At 48.5% G+C, this 12,310-nt stretch overlaps 1 protein-coding gene and 1 pseudogene across 3 annotated transcripts in view; one reads left to right on the forward strand and one right to left on the reverse strand.

Moving 5' to 3' along the window:
- The window catches only part of MYO5B (myosin VB), a 337,450-nt gene that overhangs the window by 94,484 nt on the left and 230,656 nt on the right, over positions 1-12,310 (reverse strand). For all 3 annotated transcript variants that reach the window (XM_042239477.2, XM_042239478.2, XM_042239479.2), the window contains exons 11-12: positions 4,915-4,996; positions 3,921-4,061 (exon numbers count right to left, since the gene is read on the reverse strand). In XM_042239477.2, coding sequence (XP_042095411.1) covers positions 3,921-4,061; positions 4,915-4,996 — 223 coding nt within the window. The remainder of the gene's footprint in view (positions 1-3,920; positions 4,062-4,914; positions 4,997-12,310) is intronic.
- LOC114110442 (small ribosomal subunit protein eS27-like) lies at positions 8,000-8,249 on the forward strand (annotated as a pseudogene).

The raw sequence follows: 12,310 nt of genomic DNA on the forward strand, positions 1-12,310 counted from the left end.
TCTCACGAGAGCAGGCTGGAACTGGTCAGGGACAGCAGGTATTCAGTCAGCTCTCACGAGAGCAGGCTGGCCCAGGTCAGGGGACAGCAGGTATTCAGTCAGCTCTCACGAGAGCAGGCTGGAACTGGTCAGGGACAGCAGGTATTCAGTCAGCTCTCACGAGAGCAGGCTGGAACTGGTCAGGGGACAGCAGGTATTCAGTCAGCTCTCACGAGAGCAGGCTGGAACTGGTCAGGGGACAGCAGGTATTCAGTCAGCTCTCACGAGAGCAGGCTGGCCCAGGTCAGGGACAGCAGGTATTTAGTCAGCTCTCACGAGAGCAGGCTGGCCCAGGTCAGGGGACAGCAGGTATTCAGTCAGCTCTCATGAGAGCAGGCTGGAACTGGTCAGGGACAGCAGGTATTGACTCCCGAGTGCAGCCTGCTGTCCTTCTACTGCCTCAGCAACATCATCATGACCAGGAAGGTCCGTCCTCGTCGGCTCCTCGGGCTGGGCTCCATGAAACGAGAGGATCCCAGTCAACAGGGGAGAGTCTGCCTCCCTGACTCAGCCCTGCCTGCGTCTCTCCAGCCTGAGACAGTGTCTTCACCCATCGGAACTGCTTCTAGGGGTCAAGGTCTCATTTTCACAAAATTCCTGCTCAAACACAAGTATGTCACTTATGAGGAAATGTGCACTGATGTCTCAATTCCTATCAGTCCTTGCTAGTTCGTTCCTCCAAGAGGAGGATTTATAAGTCAGACTTATTACAGAACAATTTCCATACAGCAAAACACACCCTTTATAAGTGTACAGTTTCATGGCTTCTGACAAAAGCAATAACTACTGGTTAAAAATCCATCTATTAGGATTCCTCTGGTGGTCCAGTGGTTAGGAATCCACCTGCCAATGCAGGGGGCAGGGCTTCGCTCCCTGGTCGGGAAGATCCCCCACGCCACAGAGCAGCTAAGCTCGTGTGCCACAACTTCCGAAGCCCGCACACCTGGGGCCCACGCTCCACAGCAAGGAAGCCACCGCAGGGAGGAGCCTGCTCACCGCAGCTAGAGAGCAGCGCCCGGAGAGAAGGCCCATGCGTGGCAACCAAGACCCAGCACAGCCAAAAAAGAAATAAAAATTTAAAAATCCATCTGTTGCTAGACGCCGTATCCAATTACACTGAATGAGTCTGAATTCCCACAGCAGCTAAATCTCACAGAAAATGGTTTCCACACCGTGGGCTCTTGTGTCAGTCCTGTAATTCGGTGCTCATCTTGCCTCCCCTGCTGCATCTGTGACTTGGCACCCACTGAGGCCCCACGCGGCACTCTCACAGCACCACCCCCGATCTATCTCGACACTCTGGGCACACACCTCCGTCCCCTAGGGACTAGCGGGAAACCCCAGCTTACCCTCAGATCTCCCTTCTAAGGAGCCTCAGGGACAGGGAAGCAAGCATCTAACAGAACCCCCTGGCTGTGGGCAGCTCAGCACTCTTTCTGACCTGGTGAGGGCCCTGCCCTGGAGGTCACTCAGCTGTCCCTAGGCCCTGGTCCTTGCCCACAGCCCTCCATGGGCCCCTCGCCCAGGCCAGGCTCTTCCCAAGTACCATCCTGTCCTTCTTCACCCTTTGCTGGCTGGCAGGGAGACCCCTGTCCCTTCTCCTGAGGGCTTTCCCCTCAAGACCAGATATACAGTAGGTGCATAATATTGAGTTGGCCAAACATTTCATTCCAGTTTTTCCATGTTATAGAAAAACTCAAATGAACTTTTTGGCCAGATCAATACCTTCTGGGGGTTTGGCAGGAGTTTGAGTTGGATACGGTCTGAAACTTAAATCCCCTAATTTTAAAAATTTGACCCAAACAAAAGGCACCATAGAGCATAACGCAGAGACCATGCATACAGACGCAGCCGGGTTTTATTTCCCCTTGGCTTCTGGAAAGTAGTACAGGCTGTGCGCACTCGGTAGGAAGACAGACAGGAAGGTGTGGGGATCCGCTGCACCGGGAATACCCAAGGCTGCCAAGTCCAGGGCTTTGTGGGGGATGCTTTCAAAACTGCTACATGTTGGCACCCTGGTCCTCCCTGAAACCACTGCCTACTTTTCAGCTGCATTGCTAAGCCCTCCTCCACCACCCCCAGAACCACCATCTCCCCAGCCCTGTGCTGCAAGGGGCACACCGCACTCCCTCACCCAGGGGCTTGGGTCCCCCCGCTTCTGGACAGCAGCCTGAGGTCTCTCACCATGCAGTGACCAGTGTTCTCACCGCTGCAGCCTGACATTCTGGGGACACACTCCCTTGGGCAGCGGCACCTCTGAGAACCTCAAACCGGGAGGCAAAACGAACCCACAAGTGACCTTGGCTTGCCTGCCAAAGGCAAGGTCGATCAGGGAAAACTGATAGGGCAGCTGCTGAATTCACAGACTCCGTCCCCCTGAGGCAGTGGGGGGTTCCTGTGAGAGGAGGAAGGCGAGGATGGGTCCCTGGGGGCTGCGGTCTGCAGCAGTTAGCGCTTCATTGCAGAGCGAGGTTGAGCCGCTGGCTCAGAGCCTTGTCCACCCTTGGACGTCACCACTGGGTGAGGGAGGGAAGAGCCAGAGCCCTCCTGGAGCCGGGCCTGGGGGTCTGTGCTGGTTCAGAGGCCCGGAACTGGATGGAGGGCATGGTTGGGGTTGTGGAGCTGGAGGAGGCTGTGGAAAGGATCACCAGAGACGGAGGGGAGGGGAGCACGCCCCCGAGTGTCAGAAGGGAGCTGCTGGCAGTGGACGTGGAACCGAGACAATGAGGGAGGGGTACACACCGGGCAGGGGGGTGGTGCTGCTGCAGGGCCTGGGCTGCGATGTCTGTCATTCGGCCGGTGCTGCCCGAGCAGGGACAAAGGGACAACTGTTCTATCACCTTTATCACAACCTCAGGGGGGCGGGGGTGAGCCAACACAGCCCCTGTCACCCCAAGGAATTACCTGTTCCCAAGTCTGACACCAGACCAAGTCCCCAGCTTTGAGAATGTGCTAAAAACCATCAGATAGAAGCATGCTGTGGATTTCAGCGTAGTTTCACTCTGTCTTCCACTGTTTTCAGTCTTTCTCATTTTCAAAGGCAGTGAAAGTTTCTGGAAAGGAAACATCTGCTCCTCCCAAACCATCATGCCACAAGCCACTCCACAGCCCAGACACGGGAGATCACCTGGGCTCTTCCCTTTCAATGCCGAGACCCAAGCAGCTTCTACACCTCTTGATTAGAGTTTCCACCCCTGAAGGAGCTGGCATACATTTACCATAACTGCCAAACACCAAATCAGGAGAAGTTTGGAAGACCATCAGACCCAGTGCCCATCAATTCATAGAGCAGAAACCAAATGCCAAAGCAATTAGATGACTGATAATGCAGGAGTTCCCCTGCCCCACACACCCAAAGCTGCCTGGTTCTCTCCATGCTGGCAACTCAGGGCCCCTCCTGTCATAGCAGGTAGTGTCCATGACAAGCTGCATGGGGGAAATCCACAGCTCTCACTTGCCACCAAGCCACGTGGCTCTTGCCACTCACAAGCCACCGTGCATGGTAAAGACGATCCTGGGCTCTTGGCCCTCCCTCTCCGGGATGCTTGCCTAGAAGTTGTGGTCCTTTCTCAGCACCTAGGAGATGTGGGGCACCAAATCCATACCACCATCACATCACGCCAATCCTTAACACCCAGCCCCTGCCAAAGACATTGTTCACCAATGTAGCAACACCTGCCAGTCATGTTCAGTGTGTTACCTTCTGGTACCTTTTAGTTGCAGAATAGACCCTAAGGCTTCTCCCAGCAAACTAAAGGCTGACTAATCAGATGAAACTCCAGTCTTGAGATCTCACGTGTTCCCTTGCAGCACACAGCTGTCCTCTGCCTCATAACCCTAAGCCTAGAATTAAGCCGATTCAATGACATCATCAGTTTTACCTTACATTCTTCATCCAACAGGTCCAAGATGCCCAGCTTAGCTTCTATGAGGTCGATACAAGGTTGGTTATCGTAGAAATCAATCAGGGTCCACGGGATCTGCTCCTTCATGTACTCCTCCTGCTCCAGCTTGAATACGTGCTAGCGCAAGAAGCAAAAAGTCAGGTCAGTGAACTACAGACACATCTTAACTTTCAACTCCCCTGAGCTTCAACCAATGGGTTCTGAGTCCCGGAGGATGGGACATACTCATCAGAAAGGCTTTGGGCACCAGTCACAGTCATGACTGCAGAAAAAAAAAGGCCCAGTTGGGTGATCTCAGTCAAACCCAAAGGAAATTAACTCTGAATATGCATTGGAAGGACAGATGCTGAAGCTGAAGCTCCAGTACTCTGGCCACCTGATGCAAAGAGCCGATTCATTTGCAAAGACCCTGATGCTGGGAAAGACTAAGGGCAGGAGGAGAGGGGGACGACAGAGGATGAGATGATTGGATGGCATCACTGACTCAATGGACATGAGTTTGAGCATATCTGGGAGATAGTGAAGGACAGGGAAGCCTGGTGTGCGGCAGTCCATGGGGTCGCAAAGAGTCAGACACAACCGAGCGACTGAACAATGATGAAGGTGATCCTCACTCCCATGTGAACCCTTCCCTAGGATGTTCTACTACTCACCTGCACTGTCATACCTCAACCAATCACAAGAGGCCTCACAGATGGCTGTGATTGTTCAAATACCCCAGATTCTTGGGCTCAAAAAGAGTGGAAGTCAAAGCCAAGGAGAGGATCACTGACCCCCTTGACCCAGCTGTCCCAATTCCGACCTCCTTCTGACCAGTGGGGAGTGCCTGCCTAGAGCTGTGGCATGACCAGGAAACCAAGGGCAAGTCAGGGCCGAGCTGGAGCCCACTGACCCTGGACGGGAGAGAAGTGGGCTGGGCTGTCTGTGACTCCCCCCACCACCTGACATCTCTGGGTCCAGAAAAACCTACCGAGTTGAACTGCTGCTGGAGCTTCTCATTGGCGTAGTTGATACAGAACTGCTCAAAGCTGTTCACCTCAAACGTCTCAAATCTACAGGATGGAAAGACCAAAGGAAAAAGTAAGAGATATCCCCATTTACCAAAGGGATCACTGGGACTTCAGCAAGGTGGCCCTCATCCTCTGCTCCCTGCAGTTCTTGCCTTAACTCCAGCACAGAAGTCCCATCTGTTCTTGAGACCACTGTCACAGGTATCAGCACAATAGAGTCTTTAGAATCAAACAGGAGAGTAAGAATGAATGTCTTTTCACAACTAAAAAAGTACTGACAGCAAGAAAATTTGGAAAAAGCAGGTGTAAGAAAAAGTCACCCATGATTCTGTCACTCACATGAACCGCCTGCCAATACAGGTAGACATGAGACGTGGGTTTGATCCCTGGGTCAGGAAGATCCCCTGGAGAAGGAAATGGTAACCCACTCCAGTATTCTTGCCTGGGAAATCTCACGGACAGAAGGGCCTGGCAGGCTACAGTCCATGGGGTCGCAAAGAGTCGGACACGACTGAAGGGACTTAGCATGCACATGTGTGTTTCCTTCCAGTGACTTTATTTTTGAAGCAAAGATGAATTTTATGTAAAATCACCCCTATATTTATTATTTAACTTCCCAGTTGTTATTTAACAGTTCTCCATGCTGCTGTTCTTCAAAGACATCAGTTCTAATGTCTGCCTCGTGGACCGTCCTAGAGATGCTGCTTTCAGCCTGAGAATTGCCCAGGAGCCCAGGTGAGGGGATCAGTGGGGCTAGAATTTAGCTGATGTCCCCTTCAAGTCTAGGAGGCAGCATTTGCCCCAGAGGGATGCCTTTATCCGATTCACACAAAGGCTCCTCCTGGGTTGGCCGTGCCCCAATGCAGATGAATCGTAATGTAACTAGTCACCTATTAAAGGACATTCTGTTTTTTCCCCCAGTTTTTAGCTGCTATTGCTGCTGTGACAAATATTATATATACATCTTTGAATTCATGATTCTTAGGATGCTGTTCTAGAAGGAAAATTACCATGTCAGGATTTGTTTTCTTAAATGGTAGTGGCAGATTACCTTCCAGAAAGATGGAACCAACTGATGCTATCACCCTGCCCTCAGCCCAGCCCCCCAGTGTATGCAAGGGTCTCGTTCTCCTGATCCTGGTCAATAAGGCTGTCTTTAAATTCAGGTTTGAGGACTTCCCTGGTGGTCCAGTGGTTAAGAGGGGACCCTGCCTGTCAATACAGGGGACGCGGGTTTGAGCCCTGGTCCTGGAAGATTCCACATGCCATGGGTCTCCACATTACTGAGCCTGTGCACTCCAGAGCCCAAGCTCTGCAAGAAGAAGAGCTGCCACGAGCTCTTCCCACCACAGTGAGAAGCCCATGCACCACAGCTGGAAAGCAGCCCCCACTTGCTGCAGCAAGAGAAAGCCTGTGAGCAGCAACAAAGATCCAAGCGGCCAAAAACAAATAAAATTTTAAAAATTAAAAAACTTAAAAAAATTCATGTTTGACTTAGAGTTTATGTACAATCAGATTGGAAAGATGTATTTCAACGAGTTTCTGATCAGTATTACACTACATGTGTCCACCATTACAATCATATACAGAACATTTCTATCACGTCAATCACCCCTAAGTTGCCTTGTGCTCCAATCAGGTATGTCCCCCCTGCCCCTCACTGGGAGTATTAATGCATCACAGATCTTTGGTCAATAATATAAATTAACTTTTAAAAACCTTTGGCTAATTGTTACACGACAAATGTTTTTGAATTCTAATTTCTTTGACTATCGATAAAGCTCAAGATTTTTCTGTGGGTGTGAGTGTATGTTCTAGTTGTCCATACTTTGTGAACTATCTGTGGTTGGTGAAGTATTTGCTGGGTTTTAACTTTAAAAATGGGCTTATTTGAGCTCTTTATACTTTAGATAATCAACACTGACATCAATTGCTCAACTGAAATGTTCACAATATGACTGGATCACTGCTGGGGAAGGGGCTTTGGGAAGGGGAGGTGTCTACAGAGGTGAGACGCGGCATCACACAGCCAGGCATGGCCCCACCGGATGCCTTGTACGCTACATTTCTAGATTTTTCCAGGAGAAATGGGGAGAACTGGCAGGATTTTAAATTAAGAAATGAAAACCGAATTTCCATCTCAGAAAAATACTGTGATTTGTGGGCAAGTTGTACAAGACTGAATGTAGGAGGTTGAATAAGGATTTATTATTGGAGTAATTATTTAGGGAAAATGCAGCCAGGGTATAGCTTAGGCTGGTGGTAGCCAAGTTAACAGGAAGGTTCTAAAGACATTAAGGAAGGCGGAGATGAGAGGACTTCAAATGACCAATGGCACGTGGAGTGAGAGTCAGTTGTGTGACTGGATGGATATGATCACCCACCAGGCTGGGAGCACAATAATAGCATCAGCAGCTTTAGCCACAATGAGCCCCATGCTCGCAGAGCAAAGGCAGCAGGCTAAGCAGGCGAGAAAGGGCAGAAATCCAGGAGGAAGAGGAACCTTTTTCTCATTCACGCACCTGGCTGAACGAGCTGGCAGGGACCCTGTGAATGGGCATCTACAGAGCACCAAGTTCCAGAGGCTTCATGGGCTCACTGAATACCCACAACCAACAAGAGTTGGGGTCTATCACTAATCCATCCTACTGCTGAAAAACCAAATAACCTGTCCAAAATCAGAGAGTCAAGAGACAGAAAAGCCAATATTTGAACCCAGAGAGAGTGATTTCTGAGAGCACATTAACTCAGAAAGGAGTAAAAGTTCTGTTTAAGAAAGAAGGAAGGGGACTTCCCTGGTGGCCCAGGGGTTAAGTATCTGCCTTGCAATGCAGGGGACTCCAGTTTGATCCCTTGGGTCAGGGAACTAAGATCCCACCTGGATGGGGGCAACTAAACCCTGCATCTCAACTAAAACCTGGAGCGGCCAAATAAATATTATAAAAAGAAGAAGAGGAAAGGGGACGCTGTGTGCCCAGGGGTGTGTTGCTCCCTGGGAATGTCACCTTAGAGATCTGGACGGGCTGGGCTTGTGGAAGGACCAACATGCCTTTGGCGAGAGATTTACTGTACTCTTGCTTGGAAGAAGAAAAGAAAAAACATAAAAAGAAATGGCTGGTTCAAAGTCCAAATTCTGACTTCATGTAAAAATGTCCAGGTTGTTATAGGATTATATGGTTCTCAGTCATGTTCAGATGACTGTACTTTGTGTAGGTTGTTCAACAGTGTTGTGCCAAGTGATGGGAGGAAAGGCCAGCCTCACAGAAGGCATTCATTTAGAAGGAAGCACCATTAAGGATCCATACAACTTCCTGAATGTGTTCTTTCACGGAAATCCTCACCAGCTCAGCAGTTCTCATCTACCAAGATAATGTGATGATGTTTAATTGTATAAGGTATCCAATAGTGCTCTCCTATTTTGGTATCTGTTTTCCAATAAAGTTTTAATTATTGGCATAAATGGGGCTACCCAGGTGGCACAGTGGTAAAGAATCTGCCTGCAATGCAGGAGACCCAGCTTTGATCCCTGGGTTGGGAAGATCTCCTGGAGAAGGAAATGGCAACCCACTCTAGTATTCTTACCTGGAAAATTCCAGAGGAGTCTGGTGGGCTACAGTCCAAGGGATCACAAAGAGTCAGTCATGACTGAGCACGCACATATACACCCATGGGCATAAATAAATAAGAAGGGAAGGGAGAGAAGACTAGGAAGGGCTGTGGGCAAGAAGATAACTTCCCAGAGAAGGAAGTGTCTGAGCACGTGGAGATGGGGAGAGCAGAGAATACCAAAGAGGGACCTGGGCTCAGGGCACAGGCTTCCACCTTCAGAATCTTCACAGCATGGGCCTTCTCACTGTCAGTATAGGCAACTGAATTTTCTCAATCTCATATAAAATTATGCCAACCCTCCCAAACAGATTGTACTCCCTAACCGCTGCTCCCCAGTAGAAATGTTGGAGCCGCCCCTGTTGGGTTAGGGATGCTGGTGGTGGTGGTGGTGGAGAGGCAGCACCCTAAGCAGAAGGACCTGCAAAAATAAATGTGCCAACCATCCAACAGGGCTAGCGTGGTGCCCAGAACACATCAGGCTTCTCCACCTCCCCCCACCACCCCACCCCCCACCAAAATATAAGACGAGAAAAGGCAGGAAATCATCTTGAAATCAAAGGAATCAACTGCTTGGAGACAACCACATTAAAGAACAGCCTTTGGTCATGCCCATGGAAGACAAGTAATTCCAGGTCAATAAAACAGGATCAAAGTTGCAAAGTCCAAGCTGGAGGCAGTCCAGACCACGCAGGAGGGAGGTACTGGGTCAGCCAGCCGTCACCCTGGCTTAGGGTCCTCTCAGCCCAGATGATGGTCCTACAGACCCAGTCATGTCTCTTAGAACCTCATTTCCTCTCCCTACAGCTCCCCTTTCGGTACCTCAAGAAAGGTTGCTGATTGACAGCCAAGCCATAGAGGAACTTTTAATTAATAAAACCCAGAAGGAAGATAAAACAGCCACCCTAGCAACTGGCCAGATAACAGCACTTGGGTGCATTTGCTGAGCTCGTATCGAGCTCCGAAGATAAAGGATTTAAATATCGCCCACTCGTCATTTTTTAAAGGTTTACACTGGTAGCACTCCACAAAGAACATTCTCATTAATTTGAGATGGCCTGAAATTAGCTCATAATTTCCCTATTTCTAAGATATTATCTAGTAACAATTCCTCTGCCATCTAGGGTAATTACTGTAATGCCAGCAGGCCAGAGATGAATGGATGAGGGGTTTGGGGAGCCCGGAAAATGTCTAAGATGACTGACCTCAGAAAAGGCCAGTTAGGGAGATAAAGCAACTTCTCTAAATGACATTATATTTGTAGTTATTCTTGTCATCAATAGCGATGACTTTTAAAAACTAAATACAATGGATCCATTTATAGTTCACATTAAAATATCACAAAGAAATTTATATGTGAGAGGGAACTGGATTTCTCCTGTAAAGTCAATGCTGAGAATATTTAGTCCAGAATCCTTGGGTGGGAGTGAGGTCAAGACACAGAATAAGGCTTGATGCTGGGGCCTGGGATCTGTAGTCATGGTGGTAAAATTAACATTCCCACTTCCACGTTTGCCTATCTTCAAAGCAGAGCAAAAAAGTAGACAATTCCCTTCTCATTCTACCTGACTTCAGGGTGGGGTAAGGGATACAAGCGCCTCCATAAAAATAGGATAATGTCCATGGGAAAGTGAAACTGCAATAAAAAGAAGTCAACCTGTCACTGAGCTAATTACTAACCTCCACGAACCACTCCCTCCAGAGCAGAGAGGAGATGAGATGCTTTGAAGGTTGGGAAACAGTTCTTCCCCCAGGGCACAAGGCAGAGGAATTAGACTTTCTTAGCTTGAGTGCCGAGGAATTGATGATTTTGAACTGTGGTGTTGGAGAAGACTCCTGAGAGTCCCTTGGACTGCAAGGAGATCCAACCAGTCCATTCTGAAGGAGATCAGCCCTGGGATTTCTTTGGAAGGAATGATGCTGAAGCTGAAACTCCAGTACTTTGGCCACCTCATGCAAAGAGTTGACTCATTGGAAAAGACTCTGATGGTGGGAGGGATTGGGGGCAGGAGGAGAAGGGGACGACAGAGGATGAGATGGCTGGATGGCACCACCGACTCGATGGACGTGAGTCTGAGTGAACTCTGGGAGTTGGTGATTGACAGGGAGGCCTGGCATGCTGCGATTCATGGGGTCGCAAAGAGTTGGACATGACTGAGAGACTGAACTGAACTAAGCTTAGCCCTGTGTTTCTACCCTTTCACCAAAGCTCAAAAGAGAAGATATGTGGTACAGATTAGACATAGAGGGGGGCTGCTAGGGAATGACTGCCAAAAGTCAAGCAAGTCCTCTCAAGGTCTCTTTCCCTCCAGAAACCCATGAAATCTCACAAGGGCACCTTGCAGTCTGTTAGGGATGCCAACCCTTCTGATCTCTTTCCTCAATAATTGGGGGTGCTGGCCGCACCTTAGAATGGAAGGACTTCAGTCCTGCTCCTATGCTTCTCTCTGTGTCCCAGATGCCCACACATGGGACTTGTTCTTCAGGGAGAGCAAAGTTCTAGGCACTGCTCACATCCCAAGGTCAAGAACAGGTCTTCTGGAGGATCTAAGGCCATTCCGTCTGCAGCGTGCTCCAACTCCCGCCTCTCCCCTGTGTCTGAAAATCTCATGTGGGACAGGAAGATGCCCACCATGTGCTAACTCTCTCCCAATCCATCAGTCAACTGTCCCAGGAAATGCAAGAGCTACAAAAGGCAAATCATGAAACCTACCCAAAGGAGAGAGCTATTAGGAAGACCCCAGGAAAACTCAACTAGTGGAGATTTGTCTGTGTTACAGGACTTTAAAGGAGGGTGAGCTCATGAGGGTGCTGGCAGGGTCAGAGACAAATGGGACTTTATTGAAGCTTTAAGAGTATGTAGTGGTGTTTGGTTTCAGGCATGCTCCAAAGGGCTATGTCAGAGCAATTCCAGAAGGTTGAGCTTGACTTTCGAGCACTCAGAGTTACAAGGCTCTCCTGGAAGACTCAGAGATTCCAGGGAGAACCCATGGCAAGAGGTAATCTGCTGGATCTGGGAACCTTGGGCTGGCTATGCATGTCTACCCTGAAGAAGACATGTCCAGGGATCTTCTGGGCTGTCCAAGGTTGGGTCACTGTTCACAGGCTGCAGGGCAAATGCAATCACTGACTTCTCCCTCTCCATCCTCCATGAAACCTTCCCATACTGGACAGAGGGAGGGGATAGGTTGTCTTCTCCAAATAAATCACTTAGGATCATGAAATTATCTTCAAGTCTGTTTTGAAGAGTGAGACCAAGAAAGAAAAACATAACAAAGAAACACAGAATTTCTATCAAAATGAAGAAGGCAACTGGTGAGCTTAAGAAATTTACTTAAAATATATCATTTAAGGCAACTTATGGAATGGTATAAAACATTTGCAAATCATATTTCTGAAAAGGAGTTAATATTTAGAATATATAAAGAAGTCCTACAACACAAAAACAAAAAAAGTAAATAACTTGATTTAAAAATGAGCCAAGAACTTAAAACATTTCTCTAAGAAGATACACGAATGGCCAAGAAGCATATGAAAAGATGGTCAAAATTATTAGAGAAATGCATATCAGAACCATAATCATACCTATCAAATGCATATCAAAATCACTTCATACTTATAAGGATGGCTACTATAAAAAAAAAAAAAGAAAACAGAAAACAAGAGCTGGCAAGGATGTAGAGAAACCAGCACCTCTGGGCACTACCGGTAAAAATGTAAAATGATGCAGCTACTATAAAACAACGTGGA

This window comes from Ovis aries, chromosome 23 (assembly GCF_016772045.2).
Source record: "Ovis aries strain OAR_USU_Benz2616 breed Rambouillet chromosome 23, ARS-UI_Ramb_v3.0, whole genome shotgun sequence".
In the NCBI taxonomy this organism is placed as follows: Eukaryota; Metazoa; Chordata; class Mammalia; order Artiodactyla; family Bovidae; genus Ovis; species Ovis aries.